The following is a 22,956-nucleotide window of genomic DNA, read 5'->3' on the forward strand; positions in this document are numbered from 1 at the left end:
GGAGAGGATCGGTTCACGTGCGCTTCACGCTGCCGCTTCTCTTGAACTGAGGCGATCTGTCACACCACATTAAAGAGCGTCAAATCGGTATTTATGTTTTTTTTTTTTTTTTCGTAGTAAAATGGGCAGAATTTGAAATATGAGACTTTGTTTCATGTCAAAAGCAAAAAAGCACAAAGCTTATTGCGATTTATTGGATGGTTACATATCCTCGCGCTTTTTCTAGTGGATATACGGAAATCCTTGACCTTTCCAAGTGGGTATACGGCGTATACCTGCATATCATGTAGACTACACCACTGTACACGCACCTTCTCCGGCTTCGCGTCAGTTTACGTTCTGAGATAACACTGCCATCTAGCAGTTGGGTTTTATACAGTCTGTGGTTTAAACCGAACACAAAGCCACAAATCTTTGATGTAAATAAATATATAAATATCGATACAGTGTTTTTGAGAATCGATCCAGTATCGGCAAACATAATATCGCAATATTCACGTGTATCGATATTTTCTTACACCCCTATTCAACTGTCCATTCTATTAAAATGGCTAGGCTATATAAGATAATTGTAAAAAAAAAAAAAAAAAAAAGTATTGTATTTCGCCAGATTTTATAGTGTAAACATATAACAATAAGAACTGTTTCACATGTGGGGGATGCCAGGTGTGCAAAAAGAAGAAGAAGAAAAAAAAAGAATATTCGAATACCAACCCACCGAACAAATATTCTAATAATTGAATATTTGGGTCCAGCCCTAATATAAACATTTAAAAAATATACAACAGTGCCATTAATTTTTATACCAATTCTTAGATTGATATTTAATTTATTTTACCAAAAACTTTAATTATTAAAGGGTTAATTGACCCAAAAATGAAAAATCTGTCATTCATTACTCACCCTCATGTCGTTCCACACCCGTAAGACCTTCGTTCATCTTCAGAACACAAATTCATATATTTTTGATCAAATCCGATTGCTCAGTGAGGCCTCTATTGCCAGCAAGTTAATTTATACTTTCAGTGCCCAGATATTGTTGAAAAGTCATTATTATTTTTTTTTTTTTTTGGTGCACAAAAAGTATTCTCTGCACTTTATAATATTAAGGTTAAACCACTGAACCCACATGAACTGTTTTAAATATGTCTTTAGTAACTTTCTGGGTGAACTAACCCTTTAAGTGCTGGTCACACTAGACCAGGGGTCGGCACTTAAGTTTGGCATGGGGCCAAAAAAAATGTTTTGCCACTAGATGGCAGGCCAGAACATAGTCAAAGGATAATTTAAATTAATTGGTGAAAAATGCAACTAGAATTGCCTGTGACAAACTGTTACAGTGTCTTTTGCAACTGGTAGTGAGCTGTTACTCTGTGTTAAATCCTGTAGTAGGACAGTCATTAACAAAAAAGCTGCATTTGTGTGGCGGTGTCCAGGTTTTACACTGGATAAATTAATAAAGTGGAGTAGTGACCTGGCAAGTATCTTCATTCACCAACTTGCAACACAAAACGCCTTGCTAAAACACACATGTGGGAGATACGGAATGGATAAAAAAATAACTGAAAAAATAGGACTTGAATAAGCCCATTAATGGCATGTTTGAGTCATGCTCTTAACAAACTATGTTTTATTTCCTCTTTCCATATTGTGAATAATAAATGTGTATCATTTTAATTTGCTTGTTACACAATGGAGCCTAACTTATTGTAATAATTATTTGACGTAGCCTACTTTTACACTCAGAATTTTTCCTTGGCATCCTCACGTACTAAACTGCATTTATTTTAAATTGTTTGCCTGCTGGAGGTACGCTATTACGTTGTGTGCAGAGTGATATTAACATTTAAGCTAGCTGGTGAGAGAAAATGGCACTATCAAAGAGTCTAACGATGAAAGTTGACAGCAAAAATAGGGCATACAAAGAAGAATGGAAAGACAACTATGCTTTCTTACCTAGTTTTGTGAATGCAAAACCGGTGTGTCTTATCTGCAACAAAGTTGTCGCTGTTTTCAAAGAATATGACACCGTGTCTACACCGAATGCGAGTGGCACAATGTGACGTGTTAATGCGGCGCGGTGCGACGCGAGTCACGCGACAACACATTCCCGACAGTAAACGGATTCCCCGTTCTGTTTCTGACGTAGTTCAAGTGCTTTGTTGGTTTGTTGTTTTAGATGTTGTGGCACGGCACGTCTGGTGTAGATACAGTGATAATAGATGGCACCACGAGACGAAGATCTATTTCAGAACCAGTCGCTATCAAAATAATCTGGCTGCGGGCGCGGGCCAGATATTATTGCTGGCGGGCCAGTTTTGGCCCGTGGGCCACCTATTGCACTAGACTTTTCCTTCCACTGACTTCCATTCATACGCATGTGAATGTGGGACACCAGAAACTAAAGCTCAAGTGAGTTTTCCCATGTTCTAGTTCGGTGAACTCTGACCAGCAAATTTGTATCATGTGAAGGTTTGTGACCAACAGAAGACTGATACATTGATACACTGCAGTGTGACTTCATATCACGACCGTTGCAGAGTCTGTAGAGATTTCGCTGCTTTAACTAGTTTTAAATGAACAATTTTTAGCATTATGTGTCCTGCATTTTTCACTCAACTCTGTTTTTAAAAGGAGGAAAATCATGTCAGAAGTTACAGAGTATTTATTAAAATTGTGACATCCAGGAAGTGACATCATCTGGGCTCTTTCTACAACATAATGGGAGGACAAGAAAATAATCTCAATCTGTTGTCTCAGTTTGTAAATCTAAAACTCTGCATTTTATTAAATGTTTTTAAGACCATGTCATGTGATTTTATCTTAAAACTCTAAAATGCTAACTGATATTCATTCAGTGTATTGTCTCTGTTGTTTTGTGGTGCAAATGTAAACCCCTCTACCCAGGTCCTACTCGCCCCGCTCTGCACGGGTATTGAACCTGGGTCTCCGGGGTGGGAGTCGGACACTCTAACAAGGAGTCTAAAGGCTGCATCCTCTAGCATCAGTCGCTAAAGCATCTCTTGAGATCAGAGGAGTGAGGTTTACTCACACAGCGACTACTAGCTGTCCTCCGTTACACAAACTGCCCCATTCAGTTTCAGTCTCTCCTGCACACATTCACAGCTCTCCGGCTTGGTTATGGCTCTAATTATAATTCTTTTGTCGTTATTGTAATTACTGATGACTCTCTATTCACACTGTTTTTATTTAAACTTCTCACTTCACCTTCTTTGAAATTGCACCAGATGCCCTTCTTGAAAAAAGAAACATTCAAATGAGCTTTACTAATCAAACGGCTGCATAAGGGCTAGCTAGCATGTTAGCTTAGCACACCATCAAAACACGACAATTTATGAGATTAAAACCATGTTTTTGCTCCAAACTCACTATAATGCAAGTTGAGTGTTTTAAACAACCTTCTGTGATCTGATGTGGCTTCAGAACAAAAAATGAGACAGTAAATACATTCTTTTATAGTATTCTGTACAGTGATACAGGTGAGTTATAAATATACACCATTATACTAAATATACTCTAATGTACACTACCTGACATGGCTTGAAGAACACAGATAATCTCTCTCTGCATGTTATTATCGGTGGATGTCATGAAAGGGATTTCTGTCATGAAAGTCTTACTCTCTGTCCTCTGCTCGAGGGTGCCCTCTGGCTTCCAGTATGAATGAAACAGACATAATACACAAGAGTGTTTAGTGCTTCATAATGCTCACATCGACACATTTAAGGGTAAAAATGGAATATTACTCCTCTATATAGAAATTTGACGTAAACATATGAGAATATATAAATATTTCTCCAAATGAACTAAAAGCCACAAGGAACATTGTTTAGTTAATCACTTTCCGGTTCATATAAAACATCGACTCACTTGGTGTTTCATTTTAATAACTTTCAAGACATTACTGTCACTATAAGATTTTCAGAATAAAACAGAAGTCAAATACTGAAGCTTGAGGCTTAGACCTTTTTAATGATGTAGTTTGTCGAGGTAATTACAATCTTTTACATTAAAACTAACAGTAACTTTGAACTAATGTAAACAAAGAACAAATTAGTGCGCCAACATTCTCCAGCAGTTTAACAGGTTAAAATTATATTTATTTTGACCTGATGTTGACAATTAATATGAAAGTTTCTCAAACCTCCCTTTACTGATCATTTGTTGATAAACAAACATTTGTACCCATTACTTCAACTGTTTATCTAAATGTGATCTTCAGCATCATGAATGTGATCTAAATGTGATCTTCAGCATCATGAATGAATGAAGAATAAACACCAACTTCTTTGTTCTTCAGTATCTTCAGTGTTTCATTCTGCAGGGTTCTGGATTATACTGGGAGGAGCTTCATTGATGGTGAAATCCAATGTGGGAGGAGCATCGCTGATGATGTGACTGTGATGGGAAGAGCTGATTTGCTAAAAAAAAAATATATATCAGTTTGAGTTTGTTTTTATAATTGACACTAAGCATTTATGCCTTTCTCTCTATTCATTCTAAAGTAACTGATGCTAATTCATAAATTATTTTTATTGCTATTCCTAACATTATTCTGCTTTTTCATTCAAATACAGTTAGATATCAAGAAATACAGAAATACAAGTAATGTAATGTAATTCCTTGCAAATATAAATAATGGTAAGAAAAAACAGTTGAAAGCATACAGAAATAAATGTACTTTTAACCAACAATTTCCCTCAGTTTGTTGACACCAATGAAATTAGTTTTATTGTCAATTTACAGCAGATCTGAAGACATCAGCATAATAAATGAGGTGAAAACAGGAACTATTGACATGAAATAAAGAGTGTTTTCAGCAGCTCTGTTAATATTGATGATCCTCAGACTATCAACACTCATTCAACAAGATATGCAGATCATCTCACTTATAATATATTCTGTAGTGCTAAACTTGGCTGTTTGTAAATGGTGTCCCAAGCAACTTGAATAGGCCTACATCACCCATTGAAACTCTGAGTAAACAAACCATTATAATAACTCTTTCCCTGCCAGTGTTTTCTTTTTAAAAGTGCATGTCAGCACCAGCATTATTGATTTTCACAAAACTGTATAAACAACATAAAATATATCAAAATAAAGACCATTTTAAACGAGAGGCTGAGAAAAAGTGTTTTTATTGACATCTGGATCATAGAAAACAGCTATTTTAATTTGTAATAATATTTCAAAATATTACTTTTTTACTGAATTTTTGATTAAATAAATGCAGACTTGGTGAGCATATGAGACTTCTTTCAAAAACATGTCTGTTCATTCTGTAACGTTAAAAGAAATGGTAGAAATAGTACTTGTTTAAAAATATTTTCGTTGTGTGCTTTACAAGAAGAACATCAATCACTCAAACAAATTACAACACAGAGAATAATGTAGCGGCCCTTCAGCGTCGAAGAGGCAGAGAGTTTTTGACGGGTGCCTTCGATTTATTTTACTCCGATGCAATAAACTTCATTGCTGAAGTATTCTTTGCATCATGCATCATAACACCGTGTTTACACATTGACTTCATAGCACTATAACAATAGCACCACAGTACCATGGCACCTTAGCACCGTAAAACTACAAAGAAAACAAATAAAGAAACAACATAAATATCAAAGGAAAATAAATTCACAAAACAAACATTCGTTACATTAACTACACATTTAACATTGCTCAAATTAAATCGACAATATCATACCAAAGAAATACAAGGAAAACAATCAAACATACCTCGCTCTGCTTGCCGAAGGGATACTAAAACATTGAACTATTTACAAACTCTTGAACAAACATGCACTATGCTATTCTTACTCGGTTTCTGTTCACTTGTATCCAATATGTTTAGTGCTCCCTCTAGTGGTGGCGCCAAACAAAGCGACTTAAAGAGAAAGGCCATTACATAGGCTATACAATTTGCTTGAAAAAATATTTTCAAGCAACCCCTCGACATATAGATTGTCAGGAGTATCATCAATCTTCCATTAGGAATTTTCCTCTGTCTTTGTATCAGAGGTCGTCTGGTTGTATCAGTGCTTCTGTAGACACAGCTGACAGTCTGTTTCTCTAGCCTCATACTGAAACACACACATAAATAGTTATGTTATTTAATTCATGAGTTAATATTAAAACAATTGATATTGCCAGGTGAGTAGCACATCTAAAACACAATCCCTATTAAACCTCTAAACTTCTGTCCTGAACCCTGAATGGTTAAATCACTCAAACAGCAATCAAATGGCCTTATCTTTAATTGACTGTAAATGAAACTTCTTCTGTGCGACACTAAAGGTTATAGAGAAACCAGCACCAGCAGTGATATTTGCTAAATTACTTGTCTGGTCCTCATAATACAGAAAATTTAGCTGTGTCCGCGGATCTATGCGAACAGGAATAATTTTGATAACGTTTTATCTATACATTGGGAAAGAAAAGTGTGAGGTATATGTACAGTTAGATTACTTCTTTCGATATGTTTATAAACGGTTATATATGTAGCACCATGACCAGTAAGGCATGACATTTTGTTCCACTGTATGTCTTTACATACTGTAAAAAAAAAATCAAAAAAAAAATCACTTGACGTGAAAAAAAAAATCAAAATTATATTAACTATGAGACAGAAAGAGAAGAAGAGAATATAATTCAACCATTTATGAACAACCCCCTAAAATATATATTTTTTTGTCAGGACTATTATTGTTGGCAATGATAAATACCACAGATCTTCCATTACAAATCTTTCCCTGACTCTGGATCAGCTTTGACCTGTTGTTGTGGTGATTAAACTCTTGTAGACTCGGTCGGTCTGTTACAACTGGAGTCCTCAAGCTGAAACAAACACATAAATGGTTCTTTAGTTCATGATTGGGAGTATATAAATATTAGAACAACTGATATTTCCTGGTGAGTTGCAGTATTTGCATTTTCACCATCCCAATTAAAATCAATGGTTTCCCAGTGTTCCCCAATATAGTTCACTTCAGTGTGTGGGGACCCTTAGCAAAATAATCTGTTTTTGTGTTTTACTGTAACTCATTTTTGGTCACGTCCAATTGTACGTAATCAAACCTTTGAAGTTCATTCAGTCCAGCTGATGTTCAGTCTTCTAAATATTCACATGTAATTTGTCTGCTCTGCACCTCCAACATATTCCCTATCTTTTCTAGGATGAAGTTCAAAGCTCTAGTCCCCATAACAAGACTAAGTTACTGTCCTCAACCACTAATAATGGAATCAGCTTCACTCAAAATATCCCCATGGCAGTCTATCAAACATGAAACCTGAAGCAACTCTTATAAGAAGCCATTAATGTAAATTATATTTATCCTGTGCTACCAGAAATGCACAGAAACAGCACTGATATCACTTAAAATTGACTTTCTCCAGTGAGCTTCATTGCTGCCTGAGGTTTCACTATCAGTGTCTTGTTCTGTTAGGAAAAAAAAAAAAACTGTGAAATGTCAAAGTGCATCTACATTGGTTTACATCTACTGAGTAAATAAAACAATATCTAAAACATACCTTTAAACTCTTTCTTGAGCAAAGGTTCTTCAGCATTAGCTGCATTGGCATTCGATGATTCAGTAGCTTGTCCTGGAAAATCACGATAATATGAAGTGTGTAGTGGCAGTGCTATTCTCAGACATTACATTCACATTTAATAAAGCTGAAATGACTAGATACATGTCTGTTTAACTGTGCCCTGAATCCCTGTGAAAAAATCTGTATAATCTACATAAAACTGATTAGACATTGGGATTGCTGGTACCTTCTTCCAGATGAACTCCAGCTTTCTCTTCAACAGGTTTTCTTGGGTTTGTGATGACTAAAAGGCATGATAGATAAAGTCATTTTTGAATATCTTCGCACTCTATTTTAATTTTAATGTTCAAAATAACTAATTAGTCGGTTGTGCTCAGTTCAGCTCCTGGAGGGCCAGTGTTCTGCAGAGTTTATCTCCAACCTGCTCCAACACACCTGTCTGGATGTTTCTAGAGGTTCTGAAGATTTGATTACCTTGGTTCAGGTGAGTTTAATTGGGGTTGGCACTAAACTCTGCAGGACAGAACACCCCTCTAATGCTCATCTAAAAGCACTGGGACAAAATGATATTCAACCCACTGTAATCTTCTTCCAAAGACATCAATTTTATTTGTTGTTATTTAGTGATATCTTTATTCGTTAAGGCAGTGGTTCCCAACCCTGGTCCTAGAGTCCACAGGAAACATGCTGGATGTCTCTCTCCTCTGACAAAGATTTCAGGTCTTGAAGTCACTACTAATGAGCTGATGACTTGAATCAGGTGTGTTTGATTAGTGAGAATTAAACGCTGGGGTTGTGCCGAAATCACCCCCTATACCAGGGGTGTCCAACCCTGCTCTTGGAGAACTACCATCCTGCAGATTTCAGCTCCGACCCCAATCAAACACACCTGAACCAGCTAATCAAGGTGTTGAGGGTTGCTTGATAATTACAGACTGGTGTGTTGGAGCAGGGTTGGAATTAAAGTCTGCAGGACGGTAGCTCTCCAGGAGCAGGCTTGGACACCCCTGCCCTATACCCTTAAATAGGGCACTGTTTGAGGGGACAGCCATTTGTAGTGGTGTCCGAAACCATAGTGGACGTTATCAGGTGCACTCATAAGCTGTGTCCCAATTGTATCCTTCAAAGGTCACAAAGGTCGGACTGAGCTTTGTTAAATGGGGAGGTCTAGCCTACAGAGGATTGTTCTTGTTGCCTAGCAAGTGTGGTTCAAATGCTAACTATATAACATACTAAGATGCAATTATATATAGTTTGTACTCTTTATTATATGCAGAAATGGAGCATTTAACTATTAAATTGTTAATTAAGGTTTATACATACAGTAGTTTCCATGACAAGAGTTCAAGATATATATTTTTGTTGAAATCCGATGGCTCCGTGAGGCCTGCATAGCCAGCAATGACATTTCCTCTCTCAAGATACATTAATGTACTAAAAACATATTTAAATCAGTTCATGTGAGTACAGTGGTTCAATATTAATATTATAAAGTGACAATTTATATTTTTTGTACACCAAAAAAATAAAAATAAATAAAAAATAATGACTTATTTAGTGATGGCTGATTTCAAAACACTGCTTCATGAAGCTTCGGAGCGTTATGAATCTTTTGTGTCGAATCAGCGGTTCGGAGCGCCAAAGTCACGTGATTTCAGCAGTTTGGCGGTTTGACACGCGATCCGAATCATGATTTGACACAAATGAAGGAAACACAATGCATTAAGAGCCGGGGTAAAAACTTTTTGAATTTGAAGATCAAGGTAAATTGTACTTAATTTGTCTTCTGGGAAACATCTTCTGTTGCTTCCGAAGGGCAGTACTAAATGAAAAAAAATTGATATTTAAACGAAATAAGAAAAATTTGTACATCTTCATCCTGTTCAAAAGTTTTCACCCCCCGACTCTTAATGCATCGTGTTTCCTTCTGAAGCATCAGTGAATGTTTGAACCTTTTTTATTAGTTGTGTTTGAGTCCCTCAGTTGTCCTCAGTGTGAAAAGATGGATCTCAAAATCATTCAGTCACTGCAGTAAAGGGTTCAAATATGCAAAAAATCCTTGAAAACTGAAGAATCTGCAGGACCTGGAGGATTTTTCTGAAGAACAGAGCTCAGTTTAACTGCTCAGGACAAACAAGAGACTCATGAACAACCATCACACAACAAAAAAACAGTTGTAGATCATCCAGGTAACCACACACAGTGTTAAGAATCAAGGGTTCACAAACTTTTGAACAGGGTTATTTTAATAAATTCAGCTATTTTTTTTTTTTTTTTTTTGTCTTGTTGATTATATGTAAACATCTTTTATGTAAAATATCTTACTCAGGACAGTACTAATTAAAAAATAACATGCATTTTGTATGATCTCTCTTATTTTGTTAAAATTATTCACATTTTCACAGATTCTGCAAGTGGTTCACATACTTTTTCTTGCAACTGTAAGTGTGTCCCATTGGGTAATCAAAAGTTCTATACACACTTGCGGTCTTCACACCTACTTGAACACTTGGGCCAAATACAGGAAATACATCATGTAAGTAGACAAGTGGTCAAGTACAAAGACCGCAAGTGTGGATATTTGGACAAGGCTAATGAGTTCATATTTATTAATAGTTTATTTGTTAATATACTAATGATGATTAAAATAGCTAAAACTAAAACAATAAAAATGTGCAAACATAAAAAGTTAAAATATAAAAAAATATAAAATAAAAACTATACAGACATATTTATCAAACTAACAACAACAAAAAAAAAACCTAAAACATGAACTAAAATTAAAATAAAAAAGACATAAAAAATGAAAGCTAATTTAATATAATAGGAAACACTTTAACAGCATCTCAATGATAATAAAATAAATCTGCTGTAGCCTATACTTATGAACTTTTTTTTTCTTTCTTAATACCAGATACTGATTCTGGGATACTAGATATTAGCATAGCTTTTTTCAGATGAACTCCAGCATCAGCTTTTGGTGGGTTTGCACATTTTAAAACTAACTGCATGACAGATTACACATGGGCAAATTCTTTGCAGTCTAAATTGACAATAATGTAAAAAAAAAAAAAAAAAAATTACATTCAACTCACTATGATCTACTCTCATAAACAACTTTTCAGTTTAATTCGTTATTTAGGAATACATATGTTTAAAAAAGCAACTCACCCCAAAATGTACATTTTGTCATATTCCTCTTCTAGTCGCCTCAAACCTGTTTTTAACGCATAGAGTGGTGAACTATGATGCAAATTTGTTTTTGTTTTTTATTAAAGAAAATGATGCTGTTGTGACAGTCAAAAACAATGACCTTAATGTGATTGTGTCATGTTCAATAGATAAATAAAACTACACAGGCTCAATTTTGCACTGAGAGTATAAGCTTTTATTTTGAAAGCATTTATTTGTCTTGCATTACATAGACATTGAAGAAATAACAGGGTCAGAAATATTTTACTGTTATTTTTTCATGCTACCTTCACATTCAAACAAGCTTAGCTGAGAATGATTTTAGAGATCATTTAGCTGCATAACCAGGTGCAAAATAATGCTGGAAATTATTTAATTAAGAGCCACCAAGGTACATCTTCAGAACTGAATAATTTAATTTGTGGGAAAATATTGTAACATTCTTCACTGAAGAGTGTGAATGGTTTATATTTTTTAGACAGAAAATCCTCTAATTGCTCCAGGGTTTTTTCAGCGATTATTGGGTGTGGTATATTCTCACCTTTATTTTCAGCCCAGTAAGCCTTGGATTCCCATGCTTTAGTCTTAGTATTAAAGCAGCAGAAGACGGTCCACATGTGTGAGGGAATGTTGACTCTTTCATTCAAGAGTCTGTTACCAGGCACAGCTCCTGTCAGCACATACGCCAAGATTTTATCAGCGTTATTTTTGTCACGGCAGTTAGAATGCATGAAATTTCTAACATTTTGCTCCATAACTCTCCAACTACCACCATTAAAGCTTTTCTTCTGTGGCACAGTATTGGTCAGTGTGTATGTAGATTCAGCATTAATTTCATCAGCTGCGTGGCCGTTGGGAAATAAGTGACCACGTTCCAGTTTGTCCGGTATTTCCTGGTTCCAGTAGTCTCTGTCTATAGCCTGATTGGCTCCTGGTACAGACATTGTGCCATCTAAAGGCTCAAGCTACAGAAGAGATAATGAACAAAAAGAAAGAGATGTATAGCCATTAAAACTCTCAGAGAACTTAGAAAAAATACAAAATTAAACTATTATTAGTAGAAAAGTAAAATCAGATGAATAAAGCTCAGAAAAAATTCAATTTTGATAATAATGAGGTGTCAATTATAACTAAAAATCCACCATGAGAAACATTACCTGCGGCTCCACCATCCATGGAATATGTGGTTTTTCATCATAATGCCCAGTATATTTGTAAGCTGAGAAAATAGGGATCCTCTTCATTGTGTCATAGAGAGATGCAAATCTGTATTCGTTGTCATACCTTTGACAGATTAATTTGTAGCGGTTATTATCCTGCGAGGCTGAATTGTTTAGAACATCTTTAATATCTGGAGGCTGATCTTTTAAAAAAAAATCGCTGCATGTGCTGAATGATTCAACAACTTCAGTCATGATGAACGGAAAGCCCAACACCAGCAACACTGAGATGATGACAAACAGACGCATCTTCACCTGAACTGAATCTCAAACCAAAAGTAAAGCTGAAGTGGCAGAAATGTTGATGCAGTTCCACAGAAATTTCTCAAAATCAAGCCGTAATGGACATAGCTTTTCCTCGTACGCATTTAAATAGTGTTGCAGTAGAGACCACACCCACACACACTCATTACTATGAGCTCAACTCCCACCAAGTTTATAAGAAAACTCAGTTACCAGAATTAGCAGTGCACAACTTTTTCATTAAACAACTAAACACAAATTTGAATTCACAGTAACCAGACAATAATGTAAAATGAAACACATTTTACATGGTAACAACAATAGAAAAAAACATATTACATATAGCAAATGTTAAGTAAAAAGAAACATTTGGAATCATAACTCAAATTGCACAATTAAATCATAAAATCAATCAATTAATAATCGGTAGCACTGCTTAAAAACAGATTTAAATGATTGTATTGTTAAATTATTTTATTGGCATGACATTGTGCTGTGAAACAAGATGGCAGTAATCAAAATCTTTGACCTTGTTGTCCCTTGTGGGGACATTTTTTGTTTTCCATGAGAAAACAAGCTTATTATACAGAATGATTTTTTTTTTAAATGTTAAAATGCAGAAATTTAGAAATCAAAGAGCACCAAAATAACATGTATTGTTTGAAATTCATGATAAAATGAACAGAATTTAAAAGATGAGACTTTGTTTCTTATAGAGAGAAAAAAAACAAAAAAATAACAACACTGGGCAATTAATGTTGGTTAAAAGTGCATACCAAACCTAAAGACATTTACCTAAAAAAAATTGCAGTATATGAATGTGTACCGTTACACCACTACTGTTTGACATTCATTTTTGTTGATATATAGTTCTGTTAATATTAGTGTACTTTGATGAACTCATGGCTGCAGTAATATGGCAGTGTTGTGGAGAAGAAAAAACGGTCCCACTTTATATTAAATGCCCTTAACTACTATGTACTTACATCAAAAAATAGTACAATATACTTATTGTGTTTATATTGCATTGCAAAACATTTTCGCTGCTATTTAGGTGGGATATGGGTAAGGTTAGGGACAGGTTTGGTGGTATGGGTATGTTTAAGTGTGGGTTAAGGTAAGGGATGGGTCAACAGTGCAATTATAAAAATTAATTGCAGATGTAAATAGATGCAGGTATTTTTTTAAAATACAAGTACAATGTAAAAACATGTATGTACACAATAAATGCATTGTATCAAATGATTAATTTAAATGTAAGTACATCATAGTTAAAACCACCTAATATAAAGTGGGACCAAAAAAAAAAAAAAAAAAACAATCCCTGAGTCCCTTATAATAAGAGGACATGGCATTACTACAACTATATGCTGCTACTCTGTGCTCTCTTTTCACAAATAATTAAAATAAACAATTTTTAAAAGAAAAAAAAATAGGATAACAAGAGGAGATTTGTCCGCGTATTTATTTGGCTTAAAAAATAGCAATGTATCAACAAATTAAAATACTGAAAGAATAATACATTAAAAATAATACATTTTAAAAGTAGCCAAAATGGTTGGTGCGTTTTTGAAGAAAAAAAGAAAAGAAAAACATTGCCAGAATAGTCTGAAAAGTTGCTGAATCTAGAAACAAAACTGCTCACCCAGCATCCCTGGAATGAGGAACTCTTCTGGAGGAAGCAGACAGGAGGAAGTAGGGTGCTATACTAAATTAGCAGATCCGTAACAGCGCCCCTAAATCATTGCCACCCTTGTTGAGGTTGCTACTTGATTGCATAATCCTAACCATACTGGGAAATGGGGTTAATAAACTGGCTGGGTGTCAGAATTTAGCACTCCAACAACTAATTGATAAAATTGATTATTATCAATAATGTACTTTGATTTGTTGTGTCTGGCGGCTGTGCCTTGAAAACCATCAGCCTGTCACGTTGCTTTACAAGGGGTGTGTTGTAGTGATTACGCTGAAGCTGAGATCGTTCAACAGCTTAGTGGAACGGTACGCGATGTGCTAGTTTTTGATTGAATCAGAAAAAAATGCTCGAGTGTGGAATCGCAGATCACCAAACTTAAAACACTGTGGAGACATTACATGTCACATCCTGATGTCACGTGTCTTTACAGGATCTTTATAGGATGTGTGTGAACGCACGCACAGATGGTGGAAAATCACTGGCTGTGTGAATGAACCAAAGTCAGATGATCCCAGGACACATTACCAGTGTATTTTCCGTAATCTCTGTGTGAAAGGGGCTACTATCACCAACTGCCCTGAGCACCTGGTCATGGTGGAAGTGATAAAAGCTTTTGACCAATGCCTTTGGGCAGCTGCTGAGGCCCTGTTTCCACCTGGTATTAAGATGTGTTTGGTCAATTGGATCAAAAGCAGACAACTTGGTGGTTTACACTTGGAGTTTTAATCCGTCTCTTTTGTCCACTTTCAACCACTTCTGTCCTGATTTCTTTGAGGGGAGAGTCTATGGGTGGGTAAATGTAAAGTTTTTTTTTAGATCTTTCGGTCTAATGGATGAAATAAGCTTGCACAATTAACATATGAACGCACATGGAGATGTGATGTGAGCGGTGTGACATGACGTGTCAAAAGACAATAGAACCCATTATAATCAGTGATATTGTCTACACTGGATGCGGCACAGCGCAACAAATTCCCAACAGTAAACAGATTCCCCGTTCTATTTCTGACGTAGTCCAGGTGCTTTGCAACGTTAGGTTTGTCGCATTAAGTATAGACAGCTGTTGTGGCGTCTGGTGTAGACACGGTGTGAGAGAACATTGTGCTTAGTACATTTTCCGTCGTCAAACCAAACTTGTGTCTTCAGCTGATCCCGTCTGGCTAGCACGATTCCCATAACGTTTACACGTTAGGTCAGTAGGCAGAGACTAGGCAGTCTTTAGTGGCTGTTTGTACACATTCGACCACGTGAGCGTCGACACTATGAAAGAAATTTGATCGGATGCGTTTTCGACTACCTCTGGAAGTGGTCGAAAGTGAACAAGCTAAAAACATTTTAGAACCTGTTTACACCTGTATTTAGAGTCGTCCACTTGTGATCCGATTGATCAAAACGCATCTTAATACCAGGTGGAAACAGGACCTGAGATGTTCCAAAGAGCCTTTCCCCAGACACATGGGAGCAGGAGGGTGTTTCACTTTTGCCCCAGATACATGGAGGTTCGCTGGACTTGGTAGTGTGTCGTACACAACCTGGACAAGGAACTTGACATGAAAATAGTATGTCTGTATAATGTTTGTCCAGGTGATCTTGCCATGAGCTATGCCTTCACATTCCCTGTTGCCGTAGCCCCACCACCCTATTAACCCGCTCCTCCTCCACACCTGCTGGATCAGGTGGTGATGATATTTGGACCTTTGGGAAATATTCCAAACCAGTTGCCTCATTTCCCCCCAATTCCTTCTGTGGGACACTCTGCCATCTCCACAGTATTCTCTGCTATTCACTGCAATTTTCTACCGGTCCTCACCTCTATACTGGCTGATGACACATTTGGGTCCCTTGAATCTTTGTACTGTAGGGCTTTTCTCATTTGTGCCACCATAAACTCTTCAGTGAGAGCAGTGAATGGGAGCTGCATGGCATTATCTGGCTGAGAGAGGTCTGCCAATGATTTGCGATACAATTCTGTGCGTGATGACTTATAAGTGACAGGTTTTTAGGGTGATAAGAGACCAGATTTTGAGTAGCTGTATAAGTGAACGGTCAGAAATCAGAGGACAGTTGAATGACTCAATCAATTGAATAGAAGCTGAATGGGATTAAAATGGGTGATTTTAACTATCTAGACTGTACTCTGGTTCCCAACAGCTGCTTTGACTTGATGATTAATCGGCTATAGTGTTTGCGTGTGTCTCGACAGTTACAAATAAAGCCTCAGTAAGCTCATGAAGCGAACTTGTCAATCATCTTGATGGATGACGGTGAGAAAACTCTGACTAATAAGAAGACAATAAGTACTCGCATGTGACTTGCATAAACACATTTTGGTATGCTTTGAAATGTTGCCGAAAATGCAACATTGTAACAAATGCAATCCTTGTTTCAGAACAAAACAAACGATCCATAGGTGTGAAAATGCCCTAAGTAGGCTATACTTATACCCTAATGTGATGTTTTCTCACATTACTTTGGTTGAATAAAATGCGATCTGTTTTCTGTATTTTTAATGGCTCTTTCCATAAAAAAAAGCTTTCTGATTTATTTTTGTTGTTGCTGAAAACATATGTTTTGGATGCTGAGGGAAGTGAAAAAGAGAACGGGACAAGTTTAGGCTATCTTTAACAAAATTACAGAAGTGAGTTCTCTGTTTTGTTGTTAATGCTTTTCAGTTTTTTTTAGTTTTGAATGTAAACCAACATTTCTTTTTCATTATGATATAGTTGGACTTTTTATAACAGAAAACAATACACAATGCTTTGTTTTCATACAATTTGTTTCATAATTTTATTATATGCTGATAAACAACCAATAGTGTAAAAGCATTTTTATATTTGCTACTAAGATACGATGTTCATATTTGATTTAAAAATACAAAAGCTTTTATACAATGGCGTTATATGACTTTTCATAGAAGAGCCATATAGACTGCTGTCTGAATTAATTTAAAATCAATTGACGATTAATTTGTATGTACAGTATTTTTCATCTGTGCAGTTGATCTATTCTAATTTGATTGCAAAATGTTTGCTTAAGCAGTTTAGTATGTTTTCTTTTTTATCCTTTATATTCTTCTTAAAGCATGTCAGTGATAAATATATCAGAATAAGATATGTTCCACAATGAACTGGTTGTTTCCCTTTTTTGTTAGATCTTTACTTACTTTGGTTATTGTCTTGTATGTTTGTTAGAATCTAATAATTCAAAATATATTCTCCTATATACCTATAACTAGAAGGAGATCTGGTTAGTAAAAGGTTAATAAGGATTACATCTAGATGTCTGATTCCATATGTTCTTCAGGTTCCAACTGATAAGTATGAATATAATCATCATGAGTATCTGTATCTGATACATGTTCCTCTGATGAAACAACAGTTGGACAAGCAAATGTGCGTGTGTTTCGTGCACTCAACATCACTTGATAAGTATCTCTTGATGTAACGGCTGTAATAGAACGCATAATAGAACTACTAATACATTGTAGTAAGCATGGAGCTATCAGCAGTAAAATCAACATCAGTACCGTAACAGGTATGTCTGTGTGAAAAATCCAGGTGCCCCCCTCATCTAAGTGATAATAGGCCATACCTCCACGGGTCCAGATCATTCCTGGGGAGCTATCAAGAGATGAGAATGGACACTCAAACTCTCCATAGTCTGATTGTGGTACTTAAGAGTACAGTTATTATTGTTTATGGCCGTTCGATTTACTGTTATGGTATTCTTGCAATCTGATATTCCTACGAAATGCTTTCCTCTATTAGAGCAGATACATAGGTCTGCTATGTGCGACTGTATGTGAAAAACTGGTCCTTTAAATGGGATACCTGTATAAGAACAGTTATAATCTTTGAGAGAGGATGCTACTGCTCGATTTGCTCTAAGATTATCTGTCATCTGCACAATGATAGACATTTGTTTCGGCATATCACATCTAGTTTTTCCGAGGCGCGCTACTTCAGATGTTATTGGATAGGTTCTCCATGCTGAGTGTAGATGCATACAAATCCAACACTCTCCATTTATCTCATCTTTCAGAACTCCTCGTTGTAGGAGTGCTAATGCGCATGCATAATTTCCTTCACACTTGGCCTTAGCTGTTCTAACTTCCTTAATACTATCACTCAAATCTGAACTCATGATAAACTCTATGTCCTTTGTAGACACATCCGGTGGCAAATCAATTAAATTCTGAGATGGTTCGGTTATTACGTTCTGAACTGTCATATCCAATTCTTGCTGAATTACGTGAACCTGGACTTGTTGATAAGAATCCATGCCCGTTGTAGACCATCCACAGTAATATGTTCCTGCATCAGAAAACTGGACATTGGGTATTGTAACGTTCAATAACAGCGAGTGACTCTTTGTTCTGTCTCGCCAAGTTTTCCATGTCTGTTCCTGTAGTACTGTTTCTGCCATAAATCGCCCATCGATACCCCACGCTCCTGGACCAACGTAGGCTTTTATGTCTGACCTATATGCTCCGACACAAAGGTATAGACCGTCGCCATATATTTTTCACGTTCCTTCCCAATTACCATTTACCCCCATACGTACAGATATAGGGTCGCACAGAAAGCTTTCATCCTTGCCTTGTCTTAGAGTTATTCTGAGTGGGTTGGTGTGCAGTGGACTTCTCCTTAACCCTGATAGTTCCCTTTTCTGAGGGGTTGTGTCATTCTGCTTGATTTTACCTACTTCTTGCAAGAAGATCACTGACACAATGATTATTGCGATTATTATTAGGACACATGTTGTTCCTCTTAGTCCACACATGCCTGGCCATCTAAATGGATGCCACGGCCTTTGCACTGATTCTATTCTTCTATATGATCACTGTTTTTCTGACTGACTGCTTGTTTGTGTTATTTTCCAATATTATGTAAAGTGTCTCTCTGCAAGGAAGAGGGATAAAATATGCATGAATAAAATGTTTTACTAATAAAATTGGTACATTTCTAAAAAAGAAGAATTCAAATAGAATTAATCTACTGTGATAATATATGAAGCCAGGCCTGTAATTCTCAAAGAAACATTTTAGTCAATATCTCAAATCTGAAAGCAGTCCTAACACGATCTTTATTTACAGTCCTTAAGAACTTTTGACAAAATAAATGAATTTCAGTTTAAAGGGTTAGTTCACCCAAAAATGAAAATTCTGTCATTTATTACTCATCCTCATGCCGTTTTACACCCGTAAGACCTTTGTTAATCTTCGGAACACAAATTAAGATATTTGTGTTTAAATCCGATGGCTCCGTAAGGCCTACATAGGGAGCAATGACATTTCCTCTCTCAAGATCCATAAAGGTACTAAAACATATTTAAATCAGTTCATGTTAGTACAGTGGTTTAATATTAATATTATAAAGCGACGAGAATATTTTTAGTGCACCAAAAAAAACAAAATAACGACTTATTTAGTGATGGCCGATTTCAAAACACTGCTTCAGGAAGATTCGGAGCGTTATGAATCAGCGTTGGAAAATGAAATCTGCATCTCCATAAAGTTGGTCAGCAGCAGGAAGCATGAAGTGCGCTAAAACTTCCTGGTATACGGCTGCGTTGACCTTGGACCTCAGAAAACACAGTGGACCAACACCAGCAGATGACATGGCACCCCAAACCATCACTGACTGTGGAAACTTTACACTGGACCTCAAGCAACGTGGATTGTGTGCCTCTCCTCTCTTCCTCCAGACTCTGGGACCCTGATTTCCAAAGGAAATGCAAAATTTACTTTCATCAGAGAACATAACTTTGGACCACTCAGCAGCAGTCCAGTCCTTTTTGTCTTTAGCCCAGGCGAGACGCTTCTGACGCTGTCTGTTGTTCAAGAGTGGCTTGACACAAGGAATGTGACAGCTGAAACCCATGTCTTGCATACGGCTGTGCGTAGTGGTTCTTGAAGCACTGACTCCAGCCGCAGTCCACTCTTTGTGAATCTCCCCCACATTTTTGAATGGGTTTTGTTTCACAATCCTCTCCAGGGTGCGGTTATCCCTATTGCTTGTACACTTTTTTCTACCACACCTTTTCCTTCCTTTCGCCTCTCTATTAATGTGCTTGGACACAGCTTGTGAACAGCCAGCCTCTTTTGCAATGACCTTTTGTGTCTTGCCCTCCTTGTGCAAGGTGTCAATAGTCGTCTTTTGGACAACTGTCGAGTTTCACTTTTTGAATGGAACTAGTGAAATAAGTCAACTTTTTGATGATATTCTAATTATATGACCAGCACCTGTATATGCTTTGCCATGGCTTTCGAATTGGAAGGAATTTTCTTTTAGATCACAATTTGTATTGAGGTATACGGCCCAGATGACAGTACACAACTGAGGATTGGCTATGGCACACCATGGAATATCTTAACTTATGGTTAACATTTGGTTTATCCTTGAAAAAACACATAACTTGTGATAGTCATGTGCGGCATGGTTGTGGCAGTCCACACCTACCAGCCTATTCAACAACGCTATTGGTTGATTTTTTTTTCTTTCCTACAAATGTGACAAATATTTAAATAGATACATATATTTCTGATATCTCAGTTATTTTCCTCTTTGCTCTCACTTTACAACAACAGCCTTTGCCCAAAAACAAACTCTATATAGCTTCAAGTGCTGTTTTAAAAGTTTTTATTAAAGTATATTATGAAGTATTATATGTCTAAAAATAGCCTGTTAGAGTAGTCTTCATTTTGAATGATAAGGTAAGCAATTTATAGGAAAAAGGAACACTTACCTGAGGCTTTTTATTTTCCTTGTACGTCTCGGTCCAATTCACGCTCCTGTGGTTCTGGATTCCCCCATGGTCAAGGCCCCAGATTGTTAGATAAAAATGGAGCTCCAATATGTAATCGATATAATGCAGAGCAGAGTGGTACCGGGGACAAAGAATGACACAAACACAAGAAGTGCTGTTCACTCAAAGTTTATTTAGTTCGACTTATATAGCAAAGTCTAGGGCATTAGGCCAACTTAAAACAAAGTAAAGCTAAATTCATGTATGGTCTCATCATCCATTTTACAGAAGCATTAAAGAGTGAATAACCCCTTTTAGGCGGGAATAGAACAGTTTGGGTCTTATAGGAAATAAGATTCTCCTTAAAGTATCAAAAAAATTCTTCAGTCAAGGCAATATCAGCGATGGAGGCATCATCAGTGTTGGTTCTGGTGCCGGAGAAGCTCTTCAGGTGCGAAGCAGCCCCTCCTGTTCTCTTCTCGTTCCAGCCTTTTATAGACTATCTGATCTCTTGAGGTCATCTTCTTTGGAATTCCCCTCATCTGAGTCTATATATAAAGGCTTGTCTCTTTGTTCTCGGACTCTTATCCTCTGCTGCATCCTGCGCTTTGTCTTCAATTATTAATATTTATTAAAATCTTAAAACAACAGTTGTAGTGTCTTCCTTTATAAACATATTCTTAATAAAGCTTTACAAGTGTTTTGTCTCTTTTCTTTATAAACTACATTCTTAATAAAGTACTTTTACAATAACAGTTGTCTTTTTTAATGAGCTATTATCTTATTAAACACTTTTACAAAAACAGTTGTCTTGTTTTCCTTAATAAACAGTTTTCTCTTTACCTTTTCTCTTTACAAACACTTATCATGAACAAGTTATCTTTTACATTTTTTAATATAAAAAATTTCCCAAGGTTTCTGTTTTTGTTCTTTATCTTCAAATCATAGTTGTGATTTTCATCATTATCATATAAATCACTTCAATAAATGTTTTTTCTTCTTAAATCTCAGTTGTGTTGTCATTCTTATTCTTTATAATCAGAAGATGTACAACTAGCATAGAAAAGTTGCATTTCCTAATGAAGCAGGGTGTGACTGATAACAACTATATATATATATATATATATATATATATAATTTGTTCAAAATATTTCGTTTTGTGTTTTATATTTTGCGCACCCAGTGAACCTAGTAGGCACTGTTGAGCTAATTCCACCTAATCCAAATCCCAATCCCAACCCTACCATTACTACAGCGCCTACTATAGAGCAGTGGTTCCCAAACTGGGGTAAGTGAGGTGAGAGGGGGTAAGCAAACAAAATGCTGAGTTTTGCTGTTCATTCAATTCTATCCCACCTTAAAATAACATTAAACCTGAGCATGTATTTTTTAACTTTCATTTGCTCACCAAGGCTGCATTTATTTAGTTAAAATACAGTAAAAACAGTAATATTGTGAAATATTATTACAATTTAAAATAACTGTTTTCTGTTTGAATATATTTTATAAAGTAATTTATTCCTGTGATCAAAGCTGAATATTCAGCATCATTACTCCAGTCTTCAGTGTCACATGATCCTTCAGAAATCATTCTAATATGATGATTTGCTGCTCAAGAAACATTTATTGTGTACAATTGTACAAAATATTTGTGTACAATATTTCTTTTTCAGGATTCTTTGATGAATAGAAAGTTCAAAAGAACAGCATTTATTTGAAATATAATCTTTTGTAACATTATAAATGTTTGATTTAATGCATCCTTGCTGAATAAAAGTATTAATTTCTTTAAAAAAAAAAAAAAATTAAAAAAAAAATTCTTACTGACCCCAAACTTTTGAACGGTAGAGTATAATGTTACAAAAGCTTTGTATTTCAGATAAATGCTGTTCTTTTGAACTTTCTATTCATCAAGGAATCCTGAAAAAAAAGTACACAACTGTTTTCAACATTGATAATCATCATAAATGTTTCTTGAGCAGCAAATCATCATATTAGAATGATTTCTGAAGGATCATGTGACACTTAAGACTGGAGTAATGATGCTGAAAATTCAGCTTTGCCATCACAGGAATGAATTACTTTATAAAATATATTCAAACAGAAAACAGTTATTTTAAATTGTAATAATATTTCACAATATTACTGTTTTTACTGTATTTTTAATTAAATAAATGCAGCCTTGGTGAGCAGATGAAACTTCTTTTAAAAACCATGAAAAATCTTACCGTGTCCAAACTTTTGACTGGTAGTGTACATGCTTTAATAAATAGTCCCATCCGCATATTGTTA

General features: G+C 35.9%; 3 protein-coding genes and 1 long non-coding RNA gene across 6 annotated transcripts in view; all 4 read right to left on the reverse strand.

Annotated features, from left to right (window-relative positions):
- Positions 1-7,360, reverse strand: part of LOC127509894 (gastrula zinc finger protein XlCGF57.1-like) — a 34,393-nt gene extending 27,033 nt beyond the window's left edge. The window contains exons 1-3 of one of the 3 annotated variants that reach the window (XM_051889167.1): positions 5,755-7,360; positions 4,307-4,442; positions 3,552-3,672 (exon numbers count right to left, since the gene is read on the reverse strand). In XM_051889167.1, coding sequence (XP_051745127.1) covers positions 3,552-3,630 — 79 coding nt within the window. In that variant the 5' untranslated portion in view covers positions 3,631-3,672; positions 4,307-4,442; positions 5,755-7,360. Of the gene's footprint in view, positions 1-3,551; positions 3,673-4,306; positions 4,443-5,754 lie in introns of those variants that run through there. The other 2 variants (XM_051889168.1, XM_051889162.1) reach the window with 2 other exon arrangements.
- LOC127509964 (H-2 class I histocompatibility antigen, Q10 alpha chain-like) overlaps positions 1-22,956 on the reverse strand; it is a 134,390-nt gene that overhangs the window by 100,459 nt on the left and 10,975 nt on the right. The window lies entirely within an intron of this gene.
- On the reverse strand, positions 7,440-10,731 carry LOC127510081 (uncharacterized). The gene is made up of 3 exons (XR_007929464.1): positions 7,793-10,731; positions 7,546-7,617; positions 7,440-7,453 (listed from the first exon to the last, which is right to left on the reverse strand). It is a non-coding gene; the product is annotated as an uncharacterized LOC127510081 (long non-coding RNA).
- Positions 10,928-12,313, reverse strand: LOC127510004 (endonuclease domain-containing 1 protein-like). The gene is made up of 2 exons (XM_051889481.1): positions 11,916-12,313; positions 10,928-11,723 (listed from the first exon to the last, which is right to left on the reverse strand). Exons 1-2 carry the CDS (start codon positions 12,225-12,227, stop codon positions 11,127-11,129), a joined length of 909 nt encoding a protein of 302 aa, XP_051745441.1. The 5' UTR covers positions 12,228-12,313; the 3' UTR covers positions 10,928-11,126.

This window comes from Ctenopharyngodon idella, chromosome 3 (genome assembly GCF_019924925.1).
Source record: "Ctenopharyngodon idella isolate HZGC_01 chromosome 3, HZGC01, whole genome shotgun sequence".
NCBI classification, from domain to species: domain Eukaryota; kingdom Metazoa; phylum Chordata; class Actinopteri; order Cypriniformes; family Xenocyprididae; genus Ctenopharyngodon; species Ctenopharyngodon idella.

What these genes read in the sequence shown, in the direction of transcription:
- LOC127510004 (XM_051889481.1), bottom strand. Translation starts at nt 12,227, where the DNA reads ATGCGTCTGTTTGTCATCATCTCAGTGTTGCTGGTGTTGGGCTTTCCG. An exon ending in CATGGATGGTGGAGCCGCAG is followed by an intron (nt 11,724 to 11,915) that starts GTAATGTTTCTC and finishes TCTCTTCTGTAG; the next exon opens with CTTGAGCCTTTAGATGGCAC.